Genomic DNA, 16,188 nt, shown 5'->3' with positions numbered 1-16,188 from the left:
ATGCCTACATAAGAATATGTAAATGATTAGAGAAAAAACAAAACCCTTGCCAGAGATGCCTTCAAGTAGCAAATGATATGGTAAACGACATCAAGGTGGTGTTGACTAGAGATCTACATAAATTGACTCACTGCGCTAATGACATAGATAATATGAGGACGAGTCATAGAAAAGTAAATTAGTTTGCCCATTGGTTGGTGATAGTGATCTAGATCAAGAAGAGTTCTAGACTATGTGATGGGAAGACGATGAATAAATTTAATGGAGTTTTAGACAGCCTCGATCCATCGTACCAATGTTACAAACAATGTCAAGAGTATATTTACGTTGAGAGAAAATGTACGTGCCAGGGATCTAGCAACTTCTATACTAAGAAAGTATCGCAAATGGCAAGGTTCTTAATTGAGAAGGATGGGGCCCAAAATAACAATAATGAATATCAACAGAGCTATCACTTGTAAACATCAACATAGACAATGAGAGAAGCCATACTAATTCCCTTCCTGTTAATGATTATAAGGTGATCACATGAACCATGAACAAATCCAATTGTAAAGATCGCTTTAGACAATTGTTCAAACACCATGAGGAGATTATTTGAGCCTAACTTATTTAACTTACAAACTTTTCTCTACAAATTTGGAGAATAAAAGATACGAGGGATGCTCATGAAACTTTTCTCATGTAGATCACCATGTAGGAAGCCATTTATAATGTCCAACTCATGTACCAACCAATGTTGATGGACTATAATGGATAAGAAAACTTGAAAATAATTCAATTCCGTGATTGGGGCAAACGTTTCATGATAATTGATACCATATTGCTGAGCATATCCTTTAGCAACCAAGTCTTGTGTGGGGCAATCATGCCATCAAGATTATTGTTGATATAAAAATCTGGCTTCTCCAACCATGCCTTGACGGCTAGCTCGGAGCCCTAATGGCTAGCTCCGATTCCTAATGGCTAGCTCCGATTCCTAATGGCTAGCATCGAGCCCTGTGAGCCTGCACAAGAAAAGGACAAAGGAGACCTTGGCTTGAGCAGGGGACCCTCCGATGCCAAAGTCAGGCTAGGAATCTGGGTCTAAGTAATGCAGCTGAGGGTTTAGAGTGCCAAATGTTGCGTACATGTTCCAATGGATTTATCTCATATTTATACCTGTGGATCAAAGGGAACATGGCCGTCAATCTCAGCATGATCTCTTCTATCAAGCAGGAGCTGTGCATGCACTGATGTCGGCTGTTATCCTTAGATCATGCACCAGACAACTCTCCAACATGCCTCATTGGGATTGATCCCTTAGCGTGATCCTCGGCCACGTGTGCGTTTGAGCCGATCTCAGCCCACGGACCTCCGAGTCCATAAGTGAGTTACTCTTGGTCAGATCTCGGATGACTTATGTTGACACCGAGTTTTGATCTCCGACTCTTGCCTATGGGTCGGAGATATAGCACCATATTCCCATTGGAGCCAAGCCTTGCTCATGATTCTCCGAGTTACTGATCGGAGTTAACGGGTCAGGCACATTCTGGTTTCTTCCAAGTTCTAGGCTAGATTCAAGGCTTAGACATGCGATCCAGGGCTATAGTTCTTCGGATTAGAGTTCTAGATGTTGATGTGGCCCAATTTCCTTTCTTACACAACCCTAGTTTTGGAATCATAGTTCGGAAGTGTGGTTAGCTCGGATGTAGTGCTATTATGCCGAGGCTCTGCTCATCAATTTCTACATGTTGGCCTTTATTGGGTTCGGCTCAGATTTTTCCATAATAGAAGCCCCCTACTCTCTGAGAGTCTGAGCTTTGACTCAGGGAGTAAATGTCTGGGAAAATGAATCGCCGCCTTACTCATGATGACGGGTCAGCTAAGTCGAAACAAATCGTCATGATGATTAAGGTTTGGGATCCGCATGCTATACGGCGGCTGCAGCTTTTTGAGTTCTAGCCATTAAATGGCGAACACGTGATGATGATTAAGGATTTAGATCAACGGGATGAGTAGGATGCTACAGCGTGTTTGTCGGGAGGCGAGGGGCCGCCTATGCAATAAATGTTGTTCAGTCAACGACGTTTGGCTCGAAGAGAATCGGCTTGGATGAATTGCTTATTTCCATGTGTTCGATCAGGTTCGGGATCAAGATGCTTCAGCTTCAGAGACAGTTGTCTGTCATGATTGCGCCTGGCTGACAACGACTATATAAACCCCTCCCAGCCCTTGTTTGAGGTCTCCCACCTCTTCATTTACATTCCTTGAGCTCCATTTTCTCTGAGAGTTTGCATAGCGAGAAGCTTTCCAGAGGGCCATTCTTTGTGATTTTTCCTTCCCGAACTCCTTTTTCATTTCTTTTTTAGAACATCATGTTGAACAATTCGGACGAAGTCCAAGAGGTCCGAGCAATGAATGAGGATTCCGAGCCGGAGACCACGGACTCAGAGCACGCGGACTCCGAAGGTCCCATGGAAGCAGTACCACTATATCCTCAGGTCAAGAAAACTGTGGGCCTGAGGGCCAAAAGCCGAGGTGTGGGATCAAAAAAGATACTTCGAGATCCAGCAGGAAGGGCTAAAGTCGGGCCTTTGGGGGGCCGATCCGAAGCTGTAATTCCTGGAGGCTTGGTCTTGATCGAGTCTTAGATGGCTCAGCTTCGCACCAAGTTCCAAATTCCTGACTCGGTGCACATCAGAGCTCCTCCCCTTGATGCTCCAGGTGACCCCGCTGATGGGGAGATCGCTATATTTGTCTGTGCCCTTTAATACGAACTCTAATTTCCCATCTATTCGTTCGTGCACTTGGTGACTGTGCAATTGAAACTGGCTCTGAACGCCTGGCGGATTTTAGTCTCCTCCTTCATTCTCTAGCATCAGATAAAGAACCAACACTTGACACTGGACGAGTTCCTGGCCATGTACCAGCCTAAACATGATAAATCCGAGCCGTGTTAGTACTATCTCTCGGTTAGGCCCTAGTGTACTCTAGGCTTGGTAACCAAACTCCCTACCTCCAACAAAGATTGGAAAGGCAAGTGGTTTTGGTCCTCGGGGGAGTGGGAGGCGCCTGCTATTGAACTCGGTCACCTGTGGGTTCGAGTACCCACTAAATTCTCCAATCCAGGTTAAGTCCTTCTTTATTTGTATTATATTTCATTCTTCTAGTTCGTCCATCGCGCTCTGACCTATTCTTTGTTTGTAGTTTACTCGAAAGGACTTCCTAACCTTTCTCCCTTCCTTCGAGCCCAAATTGCTAGGGTTTGGTTGCTCAAAGAGGACCACCGCATCTAGCATGACATTATCAGTCCGGATAACCTCTTGTCGTTCGGATTTTATAGATTTAAACCTCTCCCCATCGCTCTGGGTAAGCATTATGACTTCATGCAATGATCCTTTTTGTAGTTATGTCTAAGCTAATTCCTTCTTGGGCAGGTATGGCCGAGGCATCGGGCTCCAAGAGAAAAAGGTCGGTGGTGCTGCGCCCTCCTATAGACATGATGATGGCGATCGAGCCGAGGGTGAAGATTATGGCCAAAAAGAGAAATATAACTCCCTCCGTGGAGACTGTCTCAGTTGCGACTGAGCCCCCAATAACTCTGGCTTCAGCCCTAGAGGCTCAGCCAGTTGCTCCGTCTCATCCCCCTAGGATCGAGAAGGAAGTAATGGAGAGACGGCTGAAGCAGGCCTCTCCCAGGGTAGGGAAGCTTCTGGTGAACCTATCCATGTCAACATCAGCCTCACAGCCGCTGAGGTTAATTTCCTGATCTGTAGGACAGATGTCCTAGTTGGGAAGGCCGCCGCACCTGAGGCCGAGCCTCAAGCCTCTAAGGCTAGCGGCGTGGGGGGAGTAGCTGATCTGACTCCTTCAGAGGTGTTCTCGCCCAGTTACTCCATGTCGCAGCTGACCGAGTGGGTGGCCAAAAATGCAACTGAGGCATCCATCGTCAACACCCTTTCCCGATTACCTGAGTCATTTATCAACGACTACGCCTCTGTCTGCTACACAGTAAGTCCTTAACGAGGCCCGTTGGTTTTGATCATTGCTTGTTATTTTCTAACTCTTCATTGTTTCAGGCGTTGTCGATGTTTATTGTGGTCCGGGATAGGTTGAGGGTGATGACTCGACTTGAGAAGGAGAAGGCTGAGCTTGAAGGGCTTCTGAAGGCCTCCATTGACGAGCTGGAGAAGTTAAAGGGCCTTGTAGGGGAGGGCCAGCTGGGAGAGCTAATGCTCTAAGGCAAGGTCAATGAGCTCCAGACTCGCTTGGATGCCGCTGAGTCAGAACTGGCACGCATGAAGGCTTTCGCCGAGTGCGTGGAGGCAGACAATAGCCTCTTAGCTGAGGTTGGGGCAGCCTGACGTGACACTGCCGAGGAGCTGGCCAGGCAGTGTTCCAAACTTGAAGCCTCGGCTGTGTTGCAGGCTGTTGCGGCTGATGAAGCATTCAAGTGATCATCGGATAGATCTGTGGAGCTTGACATGGTATACTACTATGCCTACAATGCTGCCTACAATGCATGCCTGACCGATGTTTGGGGTCTCCATCCCAACATTGATCTTAACTGTCTGGCCACGGATGATGCCAAGGAAGCCCCTACCGCTGAGGTCGAAGAGGCTCCAACTACCGTCGAGGCCGAGGGGGCCCTCAATGCTCAACTCCCAGCTTAGCAGCTGGCTCCTCTTCTCGAAGGGAATGATATGTTTTCCCTTCTTTTTTGTGTTAAGACAATGGATACTTTTATAGTTTTAAACTTTTAATCTCTGAATGATGATTTTATTGGATGATTATGGTGGATTGCTTTTGTTGAAATTGTCGAATTGTCGAATGATGAGCCGACCGCTTCTTTAAGGGGTTAGCTCATCGAAGGACTTCATTTCTGCACATAAGAAATGATCCTTCGTAGTGTACTCGGATGGCGAGGTGATTATTTAGTGGACAATCTAAAGTAGAAAATAGGCGATCTTTTATTGAGAGCTGAAATGATAAGTAGATCCGACCCATACATGGCTTTCCCCTTCAGGGGTAATAGATCTTCAAGTGCTCGGCATTCCAGGGGTAGGGTAACATATGTCCCTCTAAGTCTTCCAGGCGATATGATCCTGGCTTAGTCGAGCCGGCTACCCTATAGGTTCCCTCCCAGTTTAGACCTAGGGACCCGACCCTGGGTTTTGTAGTATTTTGGAATACATGGCGAAAGACTAGATCTCCTCATCGGAACCGCCTCGTCCTGACTTTGGAGTTGTAGAAACGAGCGACTTGTTGATGCTGAGCTACGACTCGGAGTTTAGTGATGTCTCGTACCTCTTCAAGTAAATTAAGGTTTGTCACGATCTGCTCGGCATTTTGCTCCTCCTGATAGTTACTTACTCACACAATAGGGAGCCCTATCTAGATTGGGACGACTGCCTCTAAGCCATAGGACAGAGAGAAGGGGGTTTCCCCCTTGGATGACTAAGTCATGGTCTTGTAGGCCTAGAGGACAAACGGAAGCTCGTTAGCCCAGTTGCCCTTGGCTTTGTCCAGCTTGTCTTGAGATGATGCTTGATAACTTTATTCATTGCTTCAGCTTGTTTGTTGGACTATAGATGATGAGGCGATGAGTATGCATTGGAAATGCCGAGTCCCCGACACATGTCTCTGAACTTATCATTGTCGAACTGCTTCCCATTATCAGATACGATAGTGCATGGGATTCCGAACTGACATATGATGTTTTTCCACACAGAGTCCATCAGCTTCTGTTCGGTAATCTTTGCCACGGGCTTGGCTTCGGCCCATTTGGTGAAGTAGTCTACAACCACAATTACAAATTTAGTCTTCTTCTTTCTATGAGGCAGAGGCCCGATGATGTTAATCACCCACTGAGCGAATGGCCATGGTCTGCTCATGGGGGTAAGCTCTTCCACTGGTTGCATCAAGATAGTAACAAATCTTTAACATTTATTGCACCTCTGGATAAATTTTTTGGAGTGTTCTCGAATCGTTGGCTAGAAATACCCTTGGCGGAGTACTGACTGAGCCAAGGCGCGACCTCTAGAATAATTTTTACAAATTTCTTCATGAATTTCTCGGATCACATACTCCGCTTTATCTAGTTGGTGACATCAGAGGTAGGGCTAGGAGTATCCTTTCTTGTATAACGTCTCATTCAGGATCGTATATTGCGTTGCCTTGACCTTCAGACGCCGAGCCTCCAACCCGTCTTGAGAGACATTGCCAGTGGTGAGGTATTTGATGATAAGATCCATTTAACTTGTAGTTGTTTGCATGGGGTTGATCATTTCTTTCTCGGCTCGGTCTATACTCAGATTATCAAGAAACTCTACTGGAACGATCCTCGGGATCTTCCCCTTAGTTGCTGAGGCAAGCTTTGTGAGGGCATTGGCCCAAGAGTTCTCCGCCCTTGGTATTTGACTGATGACGTAGTCCCTAAATTTCTCTAACAACTTTCGAATTTCGGCCAAGTAAGCTATCATCCTTACTTCCTTGGCCTCGTACTAAATAGATACTTGGTTCACAATAAGCTAGGAATCGCATCGCACATCAAGGAGCTAGACTCCTAGACTAGTAGCTAGTCTGAGTCCAGCCAATAGGGCTTCATATTTTGCCTCATTGTTAGGTACCTTGAAACCGAGCCTGATTGCATACTTAATGGTGGTCGCGTCGGGTGTGACCAGAATGATCCTTACTCCTCGTTTTGAATTAGATGACCCATCTACGAATTGGGTCCATTTATCACTTGCCTTTGCCTCGATGCTCTTGAGGAGAGGAAGGGTCGTGGGAATAATAGATGCCGCTTCCAAATTTGATGATGCCTGTGGACTGGTGTCTCCGATCTCGCAACTCAGAGCGGTGAATTCAGCTATGAAGTTGGCCACAGCTTGGCCTTTGATTGCTATCCTCAGTTGATATTGAATATTGAACTCTCCGAGTTCCATCGCCCACTTGGTCAGACGTCCAGACACTTTTGACTTTTGAAGCACCTGTCAGAGGGGTGAATTTGTGACGACGATGATGGAATGTGCTTGGAAGTATGGGCGCAGCCTCCGAGCGGAGACGACTAAACTCAAGGCTAGTTTCTCCATACTCGGGTATCTGGTCTCGGCTGGAACCATAGCCTGCTAGTGTAGTAAACAGGGTGTTGTTTTCCCTCAGCTTCTCGGATAAGTGCTAAGCTGATAGTTGAGGTAAAAACTGATAAGTAGAGAAAAAGGGCTCCCCCTCTTCGGGTTTAGACAACAATGGCAGTGACCCCAGGTATTGCTTCAACCGCTGAATGACCTGCTCGCACTCTGAGGTCCATTCTTCCTTCTTGTGGCCCTTCAGTTGCTGGAAGAAGGGGAGACACTTATCAGTGGCTCTGGATATGAAGCGACTAAGTGCGATGACTCTTCCAGTGAGGCACTGAATCTCCATCATCCGAGGCGAGCTCATGTCAAGCAGATCTCTAATCTTGTCAGGATTTGCCTCAATACCCCTTTGACTAAATTGAAAACTGAAAAATTTACCCGATCCTACACTAAACACACACTTAGCTGGGTTTAGCTTCGTTCGATACTCTCACAGATCGAGAGGGTCTCTCCGAGGTCCGTGATGTGGTCAGATACCTTGACGCTCTTTACGACCATGTCGTCGACATAGACCTCCATGGTCTGACCGATTTGTTGGGCAAACATCTAGTTAACCAGCCTCTAGTATGTTGCACCAGCGTTCTTCAAGCTGAAGGGCATGATCCGGTAATAGTAGAGCCCCTTGTTGGTGATAAAGCTCGCCTTCTATCTGTTTGGAGGATACATCGCTATCTAGTTCTAACCAGAGTATGCGTCTATGAGAAGCTCGTGCTCGGCCGTGCTGTCGACCAACTGGTCGGTCCGAGGTAGGGGGAAGCTATCCTTGGGGCATGCCTTATTCAAGTCTGAGTAATTTATGCAAACTCGCCATTTCCTGTTAGCTTTCTTTACAAGGACCACATTTGTGATCCAGTCCAGGTAATGAACTTCTTCAATGAAACTAGCACCGAGGAGTTTAGAAACCTCGTCTGTTATTATTGCGTACCTTTCAGGCTCGAAAGCCCTCCTTTTTTGCTTCATTAGCTTGTGTTCTGGGTCCACATTTAGCTTAAGGACCATGACCTCCGGAGAGATACCTAGCATGTCTTGGTGAGACCATGCGAAGATGTCTTTGTGCTATTGCAGGAAGGTCAGCATCTAGCTTCGCTGTTCGGTATTCAATGATGATCCGAGTTGAACCGTTCTACTTGGGTCAAAGTCATCGAGTGGAACAATCACTAGATCCTCAGTGGGGGAACCCTCTGTGGAAGTGCCTGCTCTGGGGTCTAGTACATTTACTGTGAGGGCCTGCTTCATTGAAACCTTCCTAACTGTTATCGAATAGCACCTCTGAGTTTCCCACTGATCTCCCCGGACATAGCCGACTCCTCCTTTGGCAGGGAACTTCATCATCAAATGGTATGTGGACACAATCGCTCTCATAGCGTTAAGGGACGGTCGCCCAATGATGGTGTTGTGGGCTAGTGGTACATTTACCACTAGGAAGTCCACTAGTAGGGCCACCTGGTTCTGCCCTTCTTCTGTTGTGACTAGGAGAGAAGTCATGCCCTCAGAGATCACCTTATCGCCTGCGAATCCACGCAGCGGTGTCTTCACAGGTCGGAGACGCGACCTGTCTATCCTCATTTTGCAAACGCCTCTAAGTACAATATATCGGCCAAGCTCCCGGTGTCAACCAGGATGTGATAGACCTTGTGGTTGGTTATCGTCATCGCAACCACCCAAGCATCATCATTGGGATGCTGAATTCCCCGTGCGTCATCCTTTGTAAATGTAAGGCTGCATGGACATACTTGAAGTTCTTTCCTTGGCCTGTCGGCCGAGTAGACGTAGTGTTAGGGGTCGGTGCTGCGGGAATAGGCTTTATGAGCTCGATTCGAGTCACTGTCTCCGGACGGACCACCATAGATTGTTCGGATCTCTGTAGCTTCGTCTATAGCTCTGCCCGGCTGGTCATCCTTCCGATCTTGTTTCTCTTCCTTCATATATTCACACAAGTGACCCTTTCAAATGAGGGTCTTAATTTCTTCCTTTAAGTCAATGCAATCATTGGTGTTATGCCCATGATCACGATGGAAGTGGCAATACTTGCATTTATCCTGCTGTCCAGGTATTGAGGGTCATATATTGCATATTGGACCCTAGTTATTCCTTAGTTTTATGAACATGATAATGCTTAATATTCTATTTTAATTATGTTTGTGGTGCAAGGTGAATTTAAGAGCTTGGATTAAAAAGGATGTTAAAAGCATGGATTTAATGCTCAAGAATCACCAAGACTAAGAATGAAGAATGCACAACTAAAGATCTAAGAAAATCAAGTCAAGAATGAAGAAAATTGGAGTTTTGAAGTGAATTTGCATGATCCTCGACCAGTCCTGGCTCTGCTTGTCCTGCGTACGCTCGACCAGTCCTGAACTCTGCTCAACCATTTGAGTTGCCTGGACTCGAACTCTAGCAACTAAAATCGCTAAAATCAGGTCATCCTTGACCAATTGAAGGAAACCCTCTACTAGTTGAGTGATGTTCTCGACCAGTCCTGGGTTACACAGATAGCACAAAGTGTGAAAATTTGAAGCGGTTTCTAGAATTTTCCAACTCGGTGTGAAAGTCTGAGCCTAAAAATTATAAATGGGGGTCCTTAGGGCATCCTTAGGCATCATCTAAGGTTAGAGGAGTGGAGCAAAAGCATGGAGAAGTCGTCGCTAAGAGTTTTTCTTCCCTTACTAGTTTTTATGCTTTTCTTAAGAGATTTTAGTTCAATCATGTTTATGGTTGGCTAAACCTCTTAGCTAGGGCTAAGAGGTGAAGCTTTTAGCGTGATGGGATGTTTTTTTTTTCTTTTATGCATGTTTATATTGAACTCGCTTTGATTCTAGTTTGATTATAAGGAATACTTTTAGTTTTAATGGTTTGTTGTGACTCAAATTACAACAGATCTGCGATAGCTTTGAATATGTTCTTTTCATGTATTGAGATTGTGAAATTAGGAAATCCTTTTGTTCTGTATCATCTCTTGGGCATGGTTGGATGATGGAATCCTTCCTAACTTTCACAATTCTCCCAAATGGGATTGTAAATCCTGTTGTTTGCCTTGTCTCATGGGTATGGTTTTGTGATGGAATCATTTCCAGTTCTCACACCTCTCATCCATTGATAACTAGGTTAAAGGAAGTTCAGATTTGTTTTTACTAAGATATCTTCCAATTGGATAGGATGAGACTCTGATTCTAATCTCCCTGATCTCTACAAGTGGATCCTTGGAAACCCTAGTTTCCTACCATTAAATTTCTTAATTTTTCCATTAAATTTCTCACAATTATTCTCAAATATTTCAGATTTAGGTTTTCATGTTTTTCTAGTTCTTCTTCTAGTTGCTTTCAGAAAACACACAAGATTAGTCCCTGTGGATTCGACCTTGGTCTCATCGAGATTATTACTACATCACGACCCTACAATTGGGGTTGTGAACAAGTTTTTGGTGCCGTTGTCGGGGAATAATGGTTGCGTTTTTCTAAGATTAGCTAGTTTTGAAATTAGTTTAAGATTAGCATTTTTCTATTTTCTATTTTTAGGATTAGGTTTTTCTTAATTATTTTAGAAACTAACTTACCTTCTAATTCTTGGTTTAGAAACTATCCTTTCCTCTTTTTAGAAACTTTCTATTTTTTGTTTTTAGAAACTTTCCTTTTTAGAAACTAGTTTACTTTCCTAATTTGTTTTTAGAAACTAACTCATCTTTCTATTTTATGTTTTTAGAAACTAGTTTACTTTCCTAATTTAGTTTTAGAATTTCTGTTTTTAGAAATTGGCTTGTTTTGTTTTGTTTTGCAAGATCTTAATTTAGGAATTTCTAATTTGGTAACTTCTTTTTAATTCCATCTCTCTTTTTATTTCTAGACTTCTATTTCCTTTCTTTCTTTTAGGTTTAGGTTAGAATCTGAAATTAAGAGCTGAGAGTGTTTCATGCCCAAGTGGGTCCGTGACAACACTCGATGTCTTTTGAGTGAAGGAGGATTGGTTGAGGGGTTATCTATCCACCACATGATTAGACATTACTCGAGATCTTCAGAGTTAATTGAAGTAATGATTGCAAAACAACCAGTCAATAAACTTGGAAGACAACCTCAACCTCGAGTTGAAGAAGTCTAGGATGAGAATGAGTTGCATCAAGCACCCCCGCATTGTGGGGGGGGGGGGGGGGTGAGCACGCCCTCATGCATGGTTTTTCCAGAAAATATGGGACACATGGATATCAAGCCAGGGGTGATCCAACTCCTTCCAAAATTTCATGGACTTGAATTTGAAAGTCCATATTTGTACTTGAAAGAGTTTGATGAGATCATATCCACTTTATATTTTTCGAACGTGTCTGAGGACGGTCAGACTGAAACTCTTTCCCTTTTCTTTAAAAGAGAAAGCTAAGATGTGGTTGCATTCACTGCGTCCCAGATCTATTGGCACATGGAATGATATGTTAAGGGAGTTCATAAAGAAAATTTTTCCACATCATAAAACGAACACCCTTAGAAAGTTAATCATGAACTTTGCCCAAAAGGAGGATGATACATTCTTCCAATATTGGGAGCGGTACAAGGATCTTGTCAATTCATTCCCACAACACGGTTTTGAAACGTGGCACATTACACACTTTTTTTTATGATGGACTGACATCTTCCATGCACCAATTGGTTGAGACAATGTGCAATGGGAAATTCATGAATAAAAATGTCAATGATGTATGGGACTACTTGGATAGACTTGCTGAAAACACACAATCATGGGACACCCAAAATCAAGCACCACTTCCATGCCCACTAAATCAAAGGAGAGGGGCAGATTATACTGTTGAAGCATAAAAAATGAATGAAGATGGAAAAGATCAAAAGACTACAATTTAGAAGACATATGTGAGCGAAAGAAGAAATAAGGTGTAACTTCATGTGGTTACGCGTGTCCACGCAAACCATATCGGTTGTGCGAGTCCATGTAAACAACCATATTTGTTGTGCGAGTCTGCGTAAACAGCCATATCAGTTGCACAATCATGTGCAAAGGGTTGTGTGGACTGATTTACATGGAGGGTTGGATCTGAAGAAGGGTAAGCCCCTTGGCACAGAGATCAAGGGTTCACACGTGTGGAGCCCTATAAATACCCCACTCCCCCTCTCATTTTGAATCATCAAGAATTCTGAGGAAGATCAGAGCTTCGAAGAAGAAAAGATTTTGAAGGTATTCAAGGGAAGGCAGAAGTGAAGCCAATTGCGCCAATTCGCGCAAACCATGTCAGTTGCGCGGTCCCGCACAAACCATAAAGGTTGGTCTCATCAAAAGAGCTAAAATGCTATTAAATTATTTCTTCAGTTCCAGGACTTTCTCTGGAAGAAGGAGATGGAAGAAGGATATCAGGCCATTATGTTCCTCTTGATGAGATGATCGAATCGTAAGCCGAAATGCTGCCGAATTTGATATCCAGATCTAGATTCAACACTCAAACTCTTGTAACTTTTGTATTCTAAGTATTCTAACTTAGAATCAAGGGATCAGAGGATGTAAACAAATTTAATATATCAGTAAACGATGATTGTTTCTACATACTTTCTTATTGTTATGATTGAATAAGATAATCTCCCAAATCGAATGCATTTGTTTCTTGTCGAAACAAATTGGCAACTCTACTGGGGAAATTTATCTTATTTAATATTAACATTGAGAGAGTAACATGAACTTTCATCATAGTTTGGTGTCTTTCTGACGCGAAAATGGCGACTCTCAATGGGAACATCCTCCCCTTCATCTCTAAGATAGAATACTTTATTATTTGGATGCTAATTGTAATTTTGCATTTTGTTTAAAGGTAAGAAGATACCATTACAAGCTATAATCAATGGCAAACTTGATGAAGAAAGTAAATTTCTATTTCACTATGACTGGATTTGCAGTGGAGTATGCAACGAACCAAGCATCGGATCAAAAGGTCCAATTTTCCACAGGCAAGGCTGATAAACTTCCAATGATGGGCAGAGTTATATTTGTCTCACCCACAACACAAGAAAATGATCAAGATTGGGTTGTTATAATGTCTCGAAGGATAAGAGTTCGAAATGTAGTAATAGCCGGAACGAATTCCCCTGCGCAAAGGGTCAGAGGACCAGTAATGCGAAACGTGGCTAGAAAAAAATCCCGAATTAGCTTCCCCCACGTTATACCCTGGGAAGATCGTTCCTCCGCTAACATCATCACATGATTTCCTAGCTCTGTCTGCTATAAGAATTCAATGGATAAGAGAACAGAAGGGTAAGGTACTGTTCATAAGCTCACCAACTCCTGCATCGCTCCAGTCCCTTGACTACAGTGAGAGTACCAGGAAATCCACCGACACTCCTCTTTTTATAAGCCCCATTATATCAATATATTCACAATCTACCCCAACTATAGATTCGTCAGGAAGCGGAGAAGTAGCCGTACACATGGCCGGGACAAGTCAAGGACCACCATTGACTACTGAAGACCGTATGGCTGAGATGGCACAAGCACAGAGAATGCTGATGGAAGAATGTAGGAATCTCAGAGAAGCCTTAGCAACTCTCACGTATAATGTTGCTCAGATCGTAGTTCCTCTGATGATGGGTAATATGAATGGACAAGAATCACAACCTAAAAATTCCCAACTGCCAAGAGCAGGGTCGCTCGAATATGCTTCTACGGCAAGAGCGATAACTCAAGAGGAAGTGTGACAGGTTGTTGAAGAAGCTGTCAGAACGGAAAGAGACTGTGAAAATGTTGGCTGATTAAGATACATAACGCTGTATCTGAGAGAGGTAGAAGATGTCCCTTTTCCCCCTAATTTCAAGCAGCCGGATTTTCAAAAATTTAATGGGGATGGATTGCTAGAAGATCACTTGATGCATCTCATCACCAGTATGGGAAACTTCTCCACAGTACCGTAATATTGTCTTAGGCTATTTGGCTCCTCCTTGAAAAGTAAGGCATTCCGATGGTATTCCAGTTTGGCACCAAGATTGATACGGACTTGGGAATAAATGCAAAATGCTTTTATGTTGTTTCGATCAAAAATAAAAAGCATTTGATTTAGGGGAATTTATGCAATGATAACAAAGAAAACATGAGAGAACAAATATCACAAAGTATTTTATTCAGTTTGAGTTCTTTTACATCCTCATATTCCCTAGATTCTGAAGACAAAGTACAGTGCATCATCGCAATGAATGAAAGAGAAGAAGGCAATCTAATGGAAATTTCGGCAGCACTTCGATGCTTTTTTTTTATTATCATATCTCCAGGGGAGATGAGTTGTGTGGGCTTGAAGCCCTTGATTTGGTCCACACTGAGTTGCGCAGGTCTTCCATCATGTTTTATTCTTCTGTCTCCTCTGTCATTCTTCAATTTCATGGGTGGACACACAACTCATGCAAAGGTGGGGCACACAACCCTCTTATAGATGAGAAGTGGCATATGAAAGTGGAGTGTGCACCTCCCTTTCTACATGAAATGGTACAAGATGTTCTTCCAGGAGAAATGGCATAATTCCATGCATTAGGACAATGTCTATGCAAGGTGGCGCAAGAGGAAGGCATTAAGACAGGCTTCTATCAGAAGTGGCGTTGGAAGGCTTGTGTTAAGATAATGTTCCATGAGAAGTGGTGCTACTCCCTGGCTTTAGGATAGGAGAGGGAGAAGTGGTGCACATCTCCTTCCCATTTCTTCACAAAATATGGCGCAAAGGACCTTGCATTAAGACAAGGGAGAGAAAGAAGTGGCGCTACTCCATTCCTTCCCACTAAAAGTGGAGTAAGAGCCATGTGTCAGGACATATCTCCACCAAAAGTGGCGCATGGGGTTTCTCTTTAAGACAAGTGCATACAAAAGCCTTGTATTAAGACCATAATCCCACATAAAGTGGCGTATGTAGTTTTTTCTCCTTGAGTTACACGGGAGCGCACAACTCCCCTTAACTCCATAAAAAGTGGTGCCTACATAAAACTGGCGCAACTCTCTCCTGGAGTTGCGCGGGAGCACACAACTCCCTTTGCTTTCCACAAATAGTGGCGCCCAAGAATTCCACCAAAGGTGGTGCAACTCCCCTTTTCTCTCCTTGAGTTGCACAGAAACGCGCAACTCTTCTGGCGCGCAACTCTACCGCACAACTCTCTCCCTTTTTCCACTCCCACGCAACTCTCTTTTTCCCACGTTCTCCTCACTTCAAAAGTCCCAAATGAGGAGTGACGAGAGGAATTTATAGGCCTCCCATGCTCTTAAATAGTGGTGATCACCACCACTTCTCTTTTAAGACAATGTCCATCCCTCTTTGCTACACACATCAACTCCTTAAATGGTGGTCATCACCCACTTCTTCCTTTATATAAGACAACGTCCATCTCTCTTCCTTGTCAAATGATGCCTATGTACCCCTCCATATCAAATGATGCCCATCCATTCTTCTAAGTCAGATGACGCTTGTCCATTCCTCTATATTGGATGACGTCCGTCCATTCTTCTACATTAGAATGTGGACCACACAACCTTCTCTATCATGGAGCAACACTTCACAAGGCTTTTATACTTGTTAGAGCGCACATTCTTGGGAAGGATCTTCAAAATGTAACTCCCCTGCTAATGCAATACTTATGTAATGAGATTAAGATATTTTTGTGCCCCAACATGTGTCAAATTTCTTCTCATCGAAACGTGACGTCAGTATCACGGAATTAGCACTAGTGCGGTAAAGAGAAGGGGAACCTGTAGAGAAGTTCATAGACAGATGGAAGACATTAGGAGCTTCTTGTAGGCAGTTACCGAAAGAGAAAGAGCAGGTAAAGATGTTCTTGAATTTTATGGAGACGGGAATCGCGTTTGGCCTCACTAGCACCGATATCAAGACTTTCCGCGATTTGGCGACAAAAGCTCACGCCCTGGAATTGATGACCAGGAAAATACCAGCATTTCACTATGAAACAACTATAAGAGGGTCCAATAGGCTGGCTGCAAATGTTGTTGATCATGACAAGAGAAATCAGGATACAAGAGAAGTGATAGGAAAGAGGATCGAACGAAGAGAAGAGTTGAATCGACCTAGAGGCAGAATCAATGACAAAAGGCCTAGGTCACT

At 43.8% G+C, this 16,188-nt stretch overlaps 1 protein-coding gene across 1 annotated transcript; it reads right to left on the bottom strand.

Moving 5' to 3' along the window:
- Positions 1-5,567: 5,567 nt before the first annotated feature.
- LOC131249658 (uncharacterized) lies at positions 5,568-6,926 on the bottom strand. Its single transcript, XM_058250439.1, has 2 exons — positions 6,728-6,926; positions 5,568-5,893 (listed from the first exon to the last, which is right to left on the bottom strand). Exons 1-2 carry the CDS (start codon positions 6,924-6,926, stop codon positions 5,568-5,570), a joined length of 525 nt encoding a protein of 174 aa, XP_058106422.1.
- Positions 6,927-16,188: the final 9,262 nt, after the last annotated feature.

The sequence above is a fragment of the Magnolia sinica genome, chromosome 6 (genome assembly GCF_029962835.1).
Source record: "Magnolia sinica isolate HGM2019 chromosome 6, MsV1, whole genome shotgun sequence".
Lineage (NCBI taxonomy): Eukaryota > Viridiplantae > Streptophyta > Magnoliopsida > Magnoliales > Magnoliaceae > Magnolia > Magnolia sinica.
This window is presented reverse-complemented; position numbering and strand designations above follow the sequence as displayed.